The sequence below is a fragment of the Electrona antarctica genome (genome assembly GCF_951216825.1).
Source record: "Electrona antarctica genome assembly, chromosome: 18".
NCBI classification, from domain to species: Eukaryota; Metazoa; Chordata; class Actinopteri; order Myctophiformes; family Myctophidae; genus Electrona; species Electrona antarctica.
The window spans coordinates 14,937,265-14,952,793 of NC_136799.1; the positions used below are offsets into that span (position 1 = coordinate 14,937,265).

The following is a 15,529-nucleotide window of genomic DNA, read 5'->3' on the forward strand; positions in this document are numbered from 1 at the left end:
TGTACGATTGTACGTACAGTAGGCAGCTTATAATCACTTCCCATTCTGAAAGGCTTAAAAAAACACAAGGCCCTATAGGCTACGCTACAGTATAAACAGATGAGAAAACACAATAGTCACGAACATTAATCCGTGGAGACCACCTGCTCACTGGCATTTGAAGTATTCAGTGGTAGAGTTTTCAATGTTTTATAAAGCATTTGTGTTGCTGAATATCAATGTCCCACTGTAGTTTCTGCTACATAGGCTACAGCTCGAGTTTAAGATTCTACGGCCCCATTTTATATACGTGTATTATTACTGAACTAAGTATGCACATGCAGTCTTTTGAAAGACTGCATGAGATTAAATAAATAAAGTCTATATGTGGCCTGTGTGTGTGTGTGTGTGTGTGTGTGTGTGTGTGTGTGTGTGTGTGTGTGTGTGTGTGTGTGTGTGTGTGTGTGTGTGTGTGTGTGTGTGTGTGTGTGTGTGTGTGTGTGTGTGTGTGTGTGTGTGTGTGTGTGTGTGTGTGTGTGTGTGTTGTCACCGGGCCGCGGTGTGAGACTGCTGGCTCCGTTCTCTCTGATGGTCCAGCCTGGGACATGTCCACAGACAGTTGTGGGGGCGTTTCGAACTCTCGACAGCTTGGAGTGTCCAGAGGATGAGGCAGAAGGACTTGCGAGGTGTTGTACTGTCCCTGTTGTACTGTCTATGCCACCATATGAGAACAAGCCTAGTCCTGAGCACTGTCATGTGAACGGATATGGCTATCAGAGACGCTGCTGAGTGACATTCTTGCTGTATCATGATTCCAAGACATGTCATAGGCTTGTGATTGTAACATAACTGCACCCATAATGTTTGTGTCCTTGTGTGCATTTTCCTTTGTGTGGACATAAATGTGTGTGTGTGTGTGTGTGTGTGTGTGTGTGTGTGTGGGTGTGCGCGCACTGTGCCATGTGTGCATGTAGGCCTTGTCTGTCTGTCTGTCTGTCTGTCTGTCTGTCTGTCTGTCTGTCTGTCTGTCTGTCTGTCTGTCTGTCTGTCTGTCTGCCTGCCTGCCTGCCTGCCTGCCTGCCTGCCTGCCTGCCTGCCTGCCTGTCTGTCTGTCTGTCTGTCTGTCTGTCTGTATCTGTTCCTAATATATGAAACGACATGACATCAGCTTGTGACTGCAACTTGTTCCTGTTCGCAGATGACTCAGACTCAGCACTGGTCTCGGACAGGAACAAACTGCAGGTTGAAAAGACCCTCAGCTCTGAACTCGGTAGAATCTGCACCTGGCTCACTGATAACAAACTATCCTTACACCTGGGAAAAACTGAATCCATTCTCTTTGTATCAAATAGTCTCAATCTCAGAAAGGCAGGTGGCTTCTTGGTTAGAGTGGGTGACAATATTATCACACGAAAAGATGAAATTACCTACCTAGGTTCCATCCTGGAGGCTAATCTTTCCGGTGATAAAACAACAAAAACACCTTGAAGACCCTATAACAGGAGCCCTCGTACAAGGTTTCTTCGACTATGCATGCACCTCTTGGTACCACAGCACCTCAAAGGCCCTTAAAACAAGGCTCCAGACCTCCAGAACTGGTCAGGCTCCTACTTGGCCTCACCCCTGCCCACTTTGAAGGCTGGAATGGCTTAGGGTCGACGACAGAGTACAGCAGCTTGCAATGGGTCTGGTCCACAAGATTCAATACACCACCAAGATACCATGTACCTGTCTAAATAATTTCTTAATGTTAACAAAGTCCACACTCCACACCCACAACACCAGAGGGAGGCCGCTTTGTGCAAAACAAGTTTTTGGACAGTACACCTACAGATTTTGTCCAAACATCACACAAATTGGTACACAGTCTCACAGCCATTCAACAAAACGGGTCTTTCAGATTTCTCAGACTCCATCCTGATTGGCTAAGAAGAGTGCTCAGTTTCAAACAAAATGCTGCAAATCATGAACACATCGTGTGATTTCCGTGAAATTGTGCACGCACATTCCCTCTAGGCCAAGGAAGAAATGCCACATGAACATTTTCAACTCAGCCTCATGGTGGCGCTATAACTCGCCGAAAAGTGTTTTTACCTCTAACTGCACGGATCTGTGGATAACTTTGTATCAACCAACTCCCTAGAGGCCAAGGAAAAACCTTTGCCTGGAATTTTTCAGGAGGAGGCCGACATATGTAAAACACATTTTCTAATATTACTCCTTCAGATTTTATCCAAATTTCACGCAAATCGGTACACATGCTCTCCATAGTCATGTGATCAAGACACGTTTGTTTGATTTCTCATAATCCACCTTCATTGCCTACGATTGGCTTCTAAACCTTTCAGGAGTAGCCCGCTTTGTACCCGTTTTGTACAAATTGCCACAATTACTCAACGCAGCGTCCGATTGCGGTGAAACTGTGCATGCATATTCCCACTAGGCTGAGGAAGAAATGCCACTTGACAGTTTTCAAATCAGCCTCATGTTGGCGCTACAACAGGCCAAGCCGCGTCACACACACACACACACACACACACACACACACACAAAACATCCTCCTGGTGGAGACCTGTGCCCAGAAGGGCACTTTTTCTAGTTGTATATGTTTCTTTTCCCTTTTTACCTCCATTATGATCAATTCCTGTTCTGTTCTTTGGCTATATAGAAGTGTCTATGTGTACGTCTCTAAATGTTTTGATGAATTGAACAAGGTGGACCCTCTTGTAAACAAGTGTAATGCTTTATTGGGTCGTCCACTCACAGTTAACAGTCTTTGTATTGAGTTGTGCTTGAAATCTATCTATCTATCTATCTATCTATCTATCTATCTATCTATCTATCTATCTATGTGGGAGGCGCTCTCCTCGCAGCTGACGTCCGTCTATCCCTCCATCATCACGGTGCTGTCAGCATCAACAGCGTCCCCAATGACTCCCATGGGCTACTATAACTACTATAACTACAACTACTGGAACTAGCATCATTTGCTGTTGTTTTATCGCTTAGTTTATACTCATAGTAGGCTATTAGAATTTGGACAGTTCGATGGAAGTTTCCTTTTTATTTATTTATTTTTTCTTCCCTGCGGTCAGCCAGCTACAATTCAACTCTCGAACATAGGCAGGAGTCCACTCTCTCTTCTGCGGTTAATTTACTTTGTCAACGTGCGCAATTTTTCGGTCAGTTTGTTCCCCGCAGTTTTTGTTGAAGCCTCGCCGGGGAATAGGCTACGATTCAAAGCTGAGAAACATTGAGATCGTTCTTTTAGTGTTTCACAACTGTTCAATCAATCCAACAGCTACATCAGCCGCGCGCGGAACGGGAAGTCGCTGTCGCTGACACATGTCGAGCGTCCCTCCGGTGATCCGAGCCCCCAGTCCTCTCCTCCTCCTCCCGGTGCCGCTGCCGGTACCGGTGGGGAACGGGGACGGGGACGGAGGGGTCTCTATCCACATCCAGATCGGTCTGAGCAGAGAGCCCGTTCTGCTGGACCCTGGAGATGTGAGCCTGGCTCAGGTTAGGGAGATGGCGTGTTCCATCGTGGACCAGAGGGTGAGTAAATATAGGAGGTTAGTAGGTTAATACAAACTGTTAACGCGGAGCTATAACTGAGTAATTAAGTATATGCAGATCACTCTCATAGCAGTAGCCTGTAGCAGTCTGTAAAGTCTGGTTTGCCGTTTGGAGCTATTTTGTCAATACATGAATTATTGTTGTTGTTGTTCTTGTTGTAGTAGTAGTAGGCTATTATGATGATGATGATGGTGGTTGTTGTTAGTTGCAACGCATTTACTATGGAATCTTGCATTTCCTGTCAGTGTCACACCAGGCAAGCACCCAGGTCATTGTGACACCACGTGACATCAGCCACCATATATGGTGCCCAGGTCATCATGACATCACGTGACATCATCAGGGATGGATATCACTGATGTCCTAATAAATGCGACATGCTGTTGCAATTAAGCCCATATATGGAGATCCCTGATGCCATCAATATTGGCCAGCAACTCTACATCTGACCTCAGATCTCCATATATGGATATATGCCAGAACCTGTTCTGAAATCCATATGTGCCCAGGTCATCATGACATCACATGACATCATCAGGGAGGGATATCACTGATGTCATAGTAAATGCGACCTGCTGTCGCAATTAAGCCCATATATGGAGATCCCTGATGCCATCAATATTGGCCAGCAACTCTACATCTGACCTCAGATCTCCATATATGGATATATGCCAGAACCTGTTCTGAAATCCATATGTTGATCATTCACCATCCATCCTTCCTCTTCGATGTCTCCCTTTTGACTGATACCTGTCCATTCAAACTCTAGACGGGCCTGCTCCAAAATTATTAGTGCAGCCGCACCCGGCAGGCCCAACAATGAAGGCCTACCTGGGCCCTCATCAAACCCTGTACACTCAAGAGAATGTCCCCCGCTACCACCCTTAGATCTCCATATACTGTATGAAGCTGACCTGTTCTGACAATCCATATGTTTATCTGGCCTCATCAAGCCCTGTACACTCAATACATGCTCCTTATATGGCCACTGGCCAGTACAGAATTCATTCCATGTTGATCTGACCCCTCATGCCAACGCGCCAGCGCTCGCCCAGCACTCTGCCGTCAACGAGGCGGATGCGTGCACGCGACCTCAGGCATCTTACTGGTAGGCCTAGTATTAGAATTAGCAGCCTTCATTATGTGCATTAGTATTCATGTTGTGGCTAGCTGTATCTCTAGGTCGTCCTCAGACGAGCCCTCCATCGTCGCCTCCAGTCATCCCGGTTCTCCATACATCCGGCCAGCTTGTTGGTGCTTTGCGCTCCTGCATCTTTCTTGAGTACATCCACATATGTCCTCGTGACCGGTGCCCATGTGTTGGTTCCCACAGCACCAGTCTGCTGGCTGGGAGCTCTTGGTGTCTTTGGCAGTGTCCTGCGAGTCTCATTCTCCTAGCTGCTATTTTGTCGCTCACCCTAAATATTCCGGCATACGTTGGTAACATGTGTACTCTTGCTGAAGTTGAGTACTACACGTAACATTATGGTGTAACCCGTCTAGAGCCTTCTGCAGAGTTGGCTTCAGGGTCCAGCATTCACTGCCGTATAGGAGAACAGATTATACCGTCGAAGAAGCTGAGTTTGATTTGTCGGGGGAGGTTCCGTTTGGATGTTATAGGTGATCACCTCAGTTTTCTTGGCATTCAGCCGTAGGCCAATCCTTGGCACACAGACTCAGGAGCTCCTGTGCTTGCTCCATGTGGTTGGAGAGCAGGCTGATGTCATCTGCGTAGTCTAGGTCTGTCAGGACTACTGCAGGGTGTCTTCTTGACCTCCTTGGTGTAAGAGTGAGGCCAAGGTCCTGCTGTCGTCCACTGATGGCCTTCCTGTATTGTTACTTTTAGTACCATTCAGTAGCAGCATCTTTATGTGTTTCTGTCACACATATTCTGTGTGAAACGTCATAGATCATAATATCACCAACGTCATACCAGATATCAATAAACAAACTTCAAAGCCACTTTTATAAATCTTTGGATTTATAGGACTAGCCTAACACCACCATCCTTATTGTTTAAAATTGATACATTTGTAACTCCAAGAGTTAACAAATAGAACCTTCCACAATCCACACAGTTACATGAACATTGAGGACTTTAATTAGGTCTACTACTTTGAATTTTGTGGGAATAGCCTCTGTCTCTAGACTTCTATACTGTACATTGGCTGCATTGTAGCTGTGGCTCTATGATTCACATGCCGGTCAAGTCTAAATTATGGCATCATTATAAAGTGTGTGTGTGTGTGTGTGTGTGTGTGTGTGTGTGTGTGTGTGTGTGTGTGTGTGTGTGTGTGTGTGTGTGTGTGTGTGTGTGTGTGTGTGTGTGTGTGTGTGTGTGTGTGTGTGTGTGTGTGTGTGTGTGTGTGTGTGTGTGTGTGTGTGTGTGTGTGCGCGTGCGCGTGCGCACGTACGTGTGTCCTCAGCACACAGACCAGTTAAAAAACACTGGTGTCACAACCCCTCACATTGCAGTGAGAGAGCTTGTATGAGTTCAGATAGTGATCATGCACTGTGTGTGTGTGCGTGCGTGCGCGCGTGCGTGTGTCAGACAGACAGACAGAGAGGAATATTCAATATGTGTACTTGTATTTCCAGTATGTCCATTCAGCCACAGGCTATGATGCATTGGGGTCAATAGGCGGATTCATATTCACAGCCACATACACTATTCTACATACATGATAGAACACACTCTAGTAGGATGGATAGACAGACAGACAGACAGACATGCACAATCCGCACACAAAACATATGTCACAGTCAGCTACAAACATACTTACTTATATAAGCACATTACAATCTGAGATCACAAAACATATAATATAATATACAATAATAATATCTCATATTGTATCTTGTGCCCAGTTGCAGAAGTGAATTTGGAAAACATGCTTTCATCCATGCTGCACCATCCTCTTGGAATCCACTGCAAAAGGATTTGAAAGTTAGATTCCCTTATTGCAATTCATCATTTAAACAAACAAATTGGACACCTGCATATGCTTGCAGAGGACTGCTAGTTCTAGTTTTCAACTGTTGTGCTTTTATTATGTTTTCATTTTGTGAAACTACATTTTATATGCATGCTGCCTGGAAAAAGTGAGATCATTCTTAACAAACATAACTTCACAAGTCACTATTAACCGACCATATAACATGTAAATAAATGTTGTAAGTTGCAGGACACCCACATCACACATCCAATTCCATTCAGGCAATGGGAAGGCCACAACAACTAACCAACTGAACACAACAGTATGGATATACTACACCATTCTGTACAAACAAAACAGTTACTTTTTCAACATTATCATGAGAGCAGGTGGCCTATAATATAGGCCTACCTGCTCTCATGATAATGTTGAAAAGAGACGATATTATCGTCTCTGTCGGGTGGAAACCAAATTTGTCCAAAACAGTTAGTTAGAATATAGAGATAGCACTGACAGCAAATATACAATGTCAGTATCTCAGGGAATCAATCAGCAGGAGCAATATCATGTCTAAATATAGCAGGATAAAATGATGTTTCTAACATTTATTCTTTGTCTCTCAGTGGCGTCAAGCTCAAAGGGTATAGCACGCCTCTGCATCAGTTTTAAAATGACCACGTGAGTCTATTAATTCACCGGCCGTCATTGTGTTTCTCAATGTAACCTACCACCTACGCACAACTGACTGACAATTTGAGGCATTTCAATGATTCAAACTGAAGTGCCCAATGTACAGCCGGTTACAATGAATACCTTTGCTCCGATTAGAAATGATTGTACGCAAAGTGCTACAGTGGTTAAGTCTCACATCTCCACCTCAGTCTCTCCAACACTGTCTCCTTCTCAGCTCTCCAATTGTCTGTCTCTCCTACTATACACTGTCTCCCTCTCAGCTTCATACTGCAGTGTCTCCTACACTGTCTCCACTCAGCTTTCGTACTGGTTTTCCTCTCTTTTGTCCTCCTCTGTCCCTCCAGTCAGTTGGAGAACCACATCTCAGGCCTCGGGCCAGAGTCTTGACCCTCTATTTACTATCTACTCTACGTCTGTAGACAACATTGACAGCTGGAGACTGGCTGCCCAAGTGCTGTTGTTAGCCGTTAACTTCTGGTTAGATGGTTACATATTATGTCCATCTAGAGATACATTCTGTTGAACAGTGTGACCACAGTTCACTGCTTCCCAACTGGTTTCACACAGACCTGAGTTTGGGAGCATATTTATGCTCCCATGGGCCCTCTGTTCCCAGGATTCCACCCTAACCAAACACTAAGTGGACCCTGGGAACATGTGTCCCTCGGACAGTCAGGAATGACCCCCCTGCGTTTTGTGTCGAACATGAAGTGTTGGCCAAAACTAGCTAAATGCTAATCCTATGAACTAGCCAAACTAAAGCTCATCTACGAGCTTGTAGATCTGCTATTTTTGACAAAGAGATTTGTACAATAGAGAAAAAAGAACGGGGACTAGTATAGACCCCTTGGGTTATACTAAAGTATAAATAGTGTTTAAGTGGTTAAATAACTCTTGGCCGTTTTTATAGGTCTCAGAGGCAGGCTGTGGATTGCACAAAGAATTCTGTGGCTGAATCAGAATCTGTGTATATGCACGGTCTGTGAAAAAAACCCAAAAAAAACAACAACGTTCTGTCTTTAGAGCGACAGTGGAAAGTCCAGCCAGATGACTCGCATAAATGGACTTGCTCACTCTTGTCTCGAAGGCAGAGAACACACTTTAAAATACTCCACATTGCAAGTAAACACATTCTGGTGTGGCTGCATTTGAAATCCTTTTAAAGGAACTGTTGAATGCGGTTATTGTGACACTTCTACTAAAGCTGTCTCCTGTCTCCACTGCCTGGATCATGATCTCCTCCCAGGTGTGAACTGGACTGGACTGGCATTGTGAACATGAGTCACGTTCTGTCTGACGTTGTTTGGTCCTGAGTGACCGCTGTTGCTGAGGAAGACATTGTACTCCAACGTGCTGTCTGTGTAATACAGCACAAATTCAACTGTCTGTCTTCAAACTATACAAAAAAAGAACACTATTATTTTAGATCTGATCACAAATCACAACGAGAATGTGTATTAACCAATTAAGCCCAATTTCCATTATTTATTTATTGCTGATCTACAAGGTCACAACGCATCACATTGTGAAGCATTGTGAGCTTTAGTTATGAATATTTTGGGGGAAATTCTATTGTTTTTTTTTTACATTATAATGTATGCCCGAAATAGTGTTCAGATAGTTAACACCACATGTAAATGCAATGGTGTGTTTGCATTACTCATTATCCAGATAAAGCGCTGAGCGGTCAGCCACATGCTAATATCAGCAGGTCGAAATTAACCCAATGTTAATTACCCCTCCTCGAACACACTCGATACTGTACATTCATGGGAGGCCTCCTCGGTTGGGCAGGTTGCCCCCCTCTGTGTAGCAGCTGGAAGACAAATATACAATCGGAACATGTTACAAGAGGTTACTGTTATTGTATTTGTGTTGCGTGCTTGATAGGGCCACAGAGGTCAGAGACATGAGAATGGAGCAATTAGGAGACAAAACAATATTGTGCTTGGGCCTAAATGATGAGTTCTCTGAAAGGAGTTAAGCCATGGAGTTGGACTGAATGCATGAGAGGACCAACTGAGGCAGAACATCAATAGAGTCTGTGCAGCTGGTTTAGTTAGCCCATAATGTGCCTCTTACTGACGTTAGAGCAGGGGTTCTCAACGTGCTTTGGCTGTACTGGGGACCCCCGGAAATGCCCTTCCTCCCCACCACCAATACAAATTGACCACTACAATAACCTTAATAATAGAAAAAATACATCATAAATAAATAGCCTACTGCAACCAGATATAATCATTAACCCATTTTGACCTGAGATCAGATTCTAAAAATGTCTTCTACATCCTGACAGTTTTCTGAAAAAGCTATGTTTCTATGTCAGTCGTTCTTCGATTTAAAAAAAATAGCAGACCTACAAGCTCGTAGCGCGCCACTCGGTGGCACGCTATGAGCTTGTAGATCTGCTATTTTTCAATAGCTAAAGCATAACATAATGCTAACACCAAAAGGGGTTCCCGACCCAAAATGGGTTAAAGGGGAAAACCACCCATTTTCAACATTTTACTATGTCATTAATATACCTTAGAGCTGTTGTGTGGAAATAATAAAAACGTCCCCCCATTCTGTGTTTCCTAGAACTGTAAGTATGAAAAAAATCATTAACATGGTGAAACACATCTTGATGACATCATCAAGATGTGTTTTACCATGTTAATGATTTTTTTCAGACCTCTGGTTCTAGGAAACACAGAATGGGGGGGACTTTTTTTTATTATTTCCACACAACAGCTCTAAGGTATATTAATGACATAGTAAAATGTTGAAAATGAGTGGAATGCCCCTTTAAGGAAAGTTTATGCATACACTATGTGGTATGTAAACCCTCACCTTTTTCTTTCAGCCAGCCAAACCATTACAAAGATTCAACTGATGCAGAACGCTATATAACCACATGGACATCCCTTTTCTGGGCATGTCATGAAAAAGCCGATCTACAAGCTTACAATGTGGCGTACGTGTTGTGAGTGACGCGCTGTGAGCTTGTAGACCGGAGCATTTTCGGTGAAGATGTTGGTGGTTGAGATGGAAAAAATGGGGTGGGCCAAGTATATGTAGACCCCTGGGGTGCACCGGTCAGCGAAGAATAGGGTTTAAGTGGTTAATTGACCATTTGCAGACTGCGGCCATCTTGCCATCAGAATTTGGAAGCACTCGTTATCAGTAAAGCAACCTCCTGCTGCCTCCTGCGTTATGTGCAAATTCAAAACAGGTGGTACACCGAGAGCACTTCCAAACTGCAACACACAAAATAATCACCTGCAAGGAAAGAAAGTAGCTCATAACATCTCTGCAGTGGAGTTTTTTGAAACAAACACTTTGAGGATAGAAAGAAGATAATTCAAGCTTTTCGTACAGTTGCAATGTTGGTGAGTTTGACGTTGTGTCATACAATCAGATTAAGACTTTCCTGTTTGGTGTCAATGGGAAGTCACACCTTGTTAGCACCCTGCCATTAATTTATATGGTAAGATGGCTGCGGTCTGCATATGGTCCATAGTGTCTGTGCAGCCGTATACATGCTGAATATAGACTTTCATATCTGCACAATCTTTTATTATTATTATTTTTTTTAAACATTCCACATTTCTGTATGGTTTTCTTGTATTCACACCAAACACCTCTGCATGTTTGCCAGACGGCACAGCATGTGTAGTGGACAGATTTTTTGTGTGTACATTTTGCAATATCATGATTTTTTTTTTATTGGGCTAAATAGTGCCGACATCAGCAGTTTCTTTCCAGTGGCTGTGTGGCTCACAATCTATCCCACTGACTCACGCACATTATGATCATACTATGCCTGAACTAAAATATGTTCATGCCTGGATCAAAACAAACAAGATTACCAATTACCCAGACTGCTGGTTTAGTTAGCCCATAACGTGCCTCTTACTGACGTTAGAGCAGGGGTTCTCAACGTGCATTGGCCCTCCCTCCCCACCACCAATACAAATTGACCACTACAATAACCTTAATAATAGAAAAAATACATCATAAATAAATAGCCTACTGCAACCAGATATAATCATTAAGGAAAGTTTATGCATACACTATGTGTACTATATGTAAATTCTCAATTTCCATTGATATCCATTAGTAACCCTAACCCTAACCCTTAGTGTTACTAAGGATTTTTTTTTTTTTATAATTTGAGGACCCCCCCAAAATAATGTCGGGACCCCCTAAGGGGTCGCGACCCCCAGGTTGAGAACCTCTGCGTTAGAGGTCTTCACGGGTCCAATTTGAGCGAACCGTACCCAAATAGGGGTCCGGGAAATCTGGCATTTCCTGCAAAAGCTTTCCCCACAATACTGGGGATGCTGGGGTTTAAAGTACACATGTGTCTGTGAGTGTTTGATCAATATTGGTCACTGTAGGTGTGGTATGGCTTTTAAAGAAGTGTGTTTAGTGTTTTTTTGCTAAACAATGTGCGTTGCAAGTGTGCGTTGCAACTGGCCCGTAGCACTTGCCCTAGCCCCTTATAGATAGCACTTTATGTAGACTTAGATAGCATTTTATACAGACTTATAGAATGTTATGTAGACAGCACTAGAATTGCTTTTTATGTAGTCATAGGCAGCACTTTATAGTATATTTGTATATGGTATAGTATAGTATTATAGTTTCATTATATAGATATATCCCACTGTTATGTTCTTAGCTTACGCATGTTTCATGTTTTTATGTATATGATGTATTGCCATGCTTTTTGTTCTTGCTTAATGTAAATCGCTCTGGATTAAGAGCGTCTGCTAAATGCCTACATTGTAAATTGTAAAAACGTGTGAGCATGAGAGCGTGCTGATAGTGGTGTGCACTGTGCAGTACATCTGGGCTGAGGTTCTGCTCCTTGAGTGTTAGGTTTCACTCAAATATTGTAGTGTTTAAGCTATCAAACAGCAAACTGTAAATTGCTGTAACACTAAGGATTTCAGCCTCAACAATGAAGCTTGTAGGACTTACCGTACATGACAAAAGTAACGCTTACAGTGACAACAGAGGACTAATGATTGTTTGTTACTGAGATGGTGTTAGTCATAAGTGATGTGCGATATCTAAACTCTAGAGCAGTAGTTCCCAAAGTGGGGTCCTTGAAGGGGTTCCAGGGTATGTGTCCGGGTAGCTGAGTCGGTAGAGCTCCTGCCTTTGGACCACAAGTTCACTGGTTTGATCCCAGGCACCGCCAACTCAGTGTAAGAGTAGAACGGCTTGGGTGCGGCAAGTAGTGCGGTACTGGGAGCTGATGGTAGGTGTGGTGCTCCACCTCAGCAATCCATCTCCCAGGGGTATAGCGCAGTGAGTGTTACTGACTGATACCGACATAATCGACATTAAGCCAAAATCATTTTAACCACTCAAAATTAAGTAATGCAGATGTTTAGCGCGTACAATGTTATGCTCTCAAGAGTTAAAGATCTATAATGGTCCATTTGAACTATCGTAAAAGCTTTTTTTAAATAGTAAAAAATGGCAAATTAGTTTAGGGATAAGGGTTAAGGGGTGGCGCAAGATATAGCCCTTACTGTAAATCCCCATATGCTTGACCGGAGTCCCTCAGGGCTCTATACTGGTGTGATTTCAGTTTTCTGGGAAAGCTTTAGCTGAAAATAGCAATCGACAAGCTGACAACGCTTCTGCTACTTTCTGTAAAAGTATATTGTAGAGGTGCAACAGTTAATGGAAATAATAATTATTTGTAATTTATTACAGTATGTGGATTGGCTTTTTTCGTTGTTTTTGCCTGACACCATTTTACACCTGTAACAATTATGAAAATAGTTTTTGCTGCGTGCACACTGGTCGCTACACAGTCAGTCTACAACAGCTACAAAGCTACAGAAAAGTTGAGCTGGTTATAACTTCAGATACAAATCTACAAAGTTAATATGCTGGGAAGCTTATCTTTTGTAGCTGTCAGTGTGAACGGAGCATTAGCATTCTTGTCACAATTCGTTGATAGATTTAAAAAAAAAAAGGAAATTAATTAGTGCTGCACGATTCTTGCTCAAATGTGATTCTCGATTTTCCTCCACAAGAGTTGAGATTTATTGTCTTTAGTCTGTACTCTGTTGTTGCTGAACATTATTCAAAATCTGACACCTGGAGCCAACTACGGCTTTAAAGGAGAATTCCATGCTAGAAGGCTTTCTTACCTTTAGTTGTAGTTGTTACGTCCCCACCAAAGAGGTCCAGGTGTTATTTTGTGCAAAAGCGCATTATTGGCTATTTCCCCTACCATAAGCCCTCAATGAATTGCATTGAATTGAATGGGGCTATGGGGTGTGCTAATTCGCTTATTTCCAACGCTCAAATTTTTTGTATATATCCTCTCTTCATAATGTAAATAGTATCCCAAGCAACACACTTTACTACTTATTTCGATGGAAATAAGCGAATTAGCACAAAAACCCAACCCCCATTGAGGGCTTATATTAGGGGAAATAGCCAATAATGCACTTTTGCACAAAATAACACCTGGACCTCTTTGTTGGGGACGTAACAACTACAAATAAAGGTAAGAAAGCCTTCTAGCATGGAATTCTCCTTTAAACAGACAGCATCAAAGTGCTTGACTTACGCCTCTCAAAGTCTCACTCTTGTAGAAAAAACATAAGAAAAACTAAAGTGAATTGGACAGTGCTGCACGATTCTTCTCAATTTTAGAAATGAGATCGCATAGGTGTCTGAATCTAGATCTCAATCTTTTTTCGATTAATTGTGCTATTTTGCTTTGCGATTGTTTGATTTATCCAAAAAAACGAATGATCGCAAAGAGGTACGTACAGTAGCTACAGCCGTAAAATCTTGTCTCCCTGTCAGTTGCCCTCAGTGCACAGCCGGACATAGTGTGGATAATAATATTATATTATAGCATGATGGTATAATATCGTAATGATTGGGTCAGGCTGGATGTGTTGTTGTGGGAGACGGGACGAATAATAGGTTTTGTTGGTTTGCTCTGTGAAATTAATTCAACAGCAAGCTGCCTGTTACAGTTCCAATCTCTCTCTCTCTCTCTCTCTCTCTCTCTCTCTCTCTTTGCGAACACACTTGCTTGCATGCACTCACTGACTAACACAAACTGACTCAAATACACGCATACACACATAGAGAGACACAACGAAACCAAAGACACACACTCTTCAATTCACACACAATTCAAGGTCAACAAGCAAACATGATGCCTTGCATATACACTTACAGGAACACACGCACGCACGTGCGTGCGTGTGCACACATGCTACTGTGTGTGTGTAATTCCATTTCACTCCAGTGTAGGGTTGATGTCATGGCAAGCGTGGGACAGGTCTATTATGTCATTATTAACAGTCACACTTTATCACACTGCTCCCTTATGTGACGCACACACACTTAACTATACTGTATGCACACGTATGTATAGGTATACAAATGAAGCTACTCACACACATAGACACACGTGCACATACCAGAAATGTGAGATTGTGGGTGTTAACAGAATGGTGGCCTGGCTGTTAGTGCGATCTTAACGACATGAGACCACACACGCACACACAGATGCACACAGATACAAACTGACTCACAGACACGCATACACACATAGAGAGACACAAAGAAACCAAAGACACACACTCTTACATGCATTAATACAGACCCTCATACACACACGCCCACACACACGCAAACACAATTCAAAGTCAACAAGCAAACATGATGCCTTGCATATACACTTACAAGAACGCACGCACGCGCGCGTGCACACACATGCTACTGTGTGTGTAATTCCATTTCACTCCAGTGTAGGGTTGATGTCATGGCAAGCGTGGGACAGGTCTATTATGCCATTATTAACAGTCACACTTTATCACACTGCTCCCTTATGTGACGCACACACACTTAACTATATGCACATGTATGTATAGGTATACAAATGAAGCTACTCACACACATACACAACGTGCACATACCAGAAATGTGAGATTGTGGGTGTTAACAGAATGGTGGCCTGTTAGTGCGATCGTAACGTCATGACACCACACACGCACACACAGATACACACAGATGCACACAGACGCACGCACGCACGCACGCACGCACGCACGCACGCACGCACGCACGCACGCACGCACGCACGCACGCACGCACACACACATCCATGCGTGGTCTTGGGGTTGTGTGCATGCTAATGGAAATGTGTATCAAAAACACCACACACACACATGTCTGTATGTACCACCATACACATACAGAAACACACACACGTTTTGTTAATTAAAAGTTTTAGCAGCAGGTTGCGGAATACTACAGAGGATTATGGGGTGCAGTAGGCCACCTTAACACCTCTTTCTCACACACACACA

The 15,529-nt window shown here is 43.1% G+C and overlaps 1 protein-coding gene across 2 annotated transcripts in view; it reads left to right on the plus strand.

Annotated features, from left to right (window-relative positions):
- The first annotated feature begins 2,900 nt into the window (after positions 1 to 2,900).
- Positions 2,901 to 15,529, plus strand: part of prkd1 (protein kinase D1) — a 54,790-nt gene continuing 42,161 nt past the window's right edge. The window contains exon 1 of one of the 2 annotated variants that reach the window (XM_079529071.1): positions 2,901 to 3,534. In XM_079529071.1, coding sequence (XP_079385197.1) covers positions 3,325 to 3,534 — 210 coding nt within the window. In that variant the 5' untranslated portion in view covers positions 2,901 to 3,324. Of the gene's footprint in view, positions 3,535 to 10,426; positions 10,556 to 15,529 lie in introns of those variants that run through there. The other variant, XM_079529072.1, reaches the window with a different exon arrangement.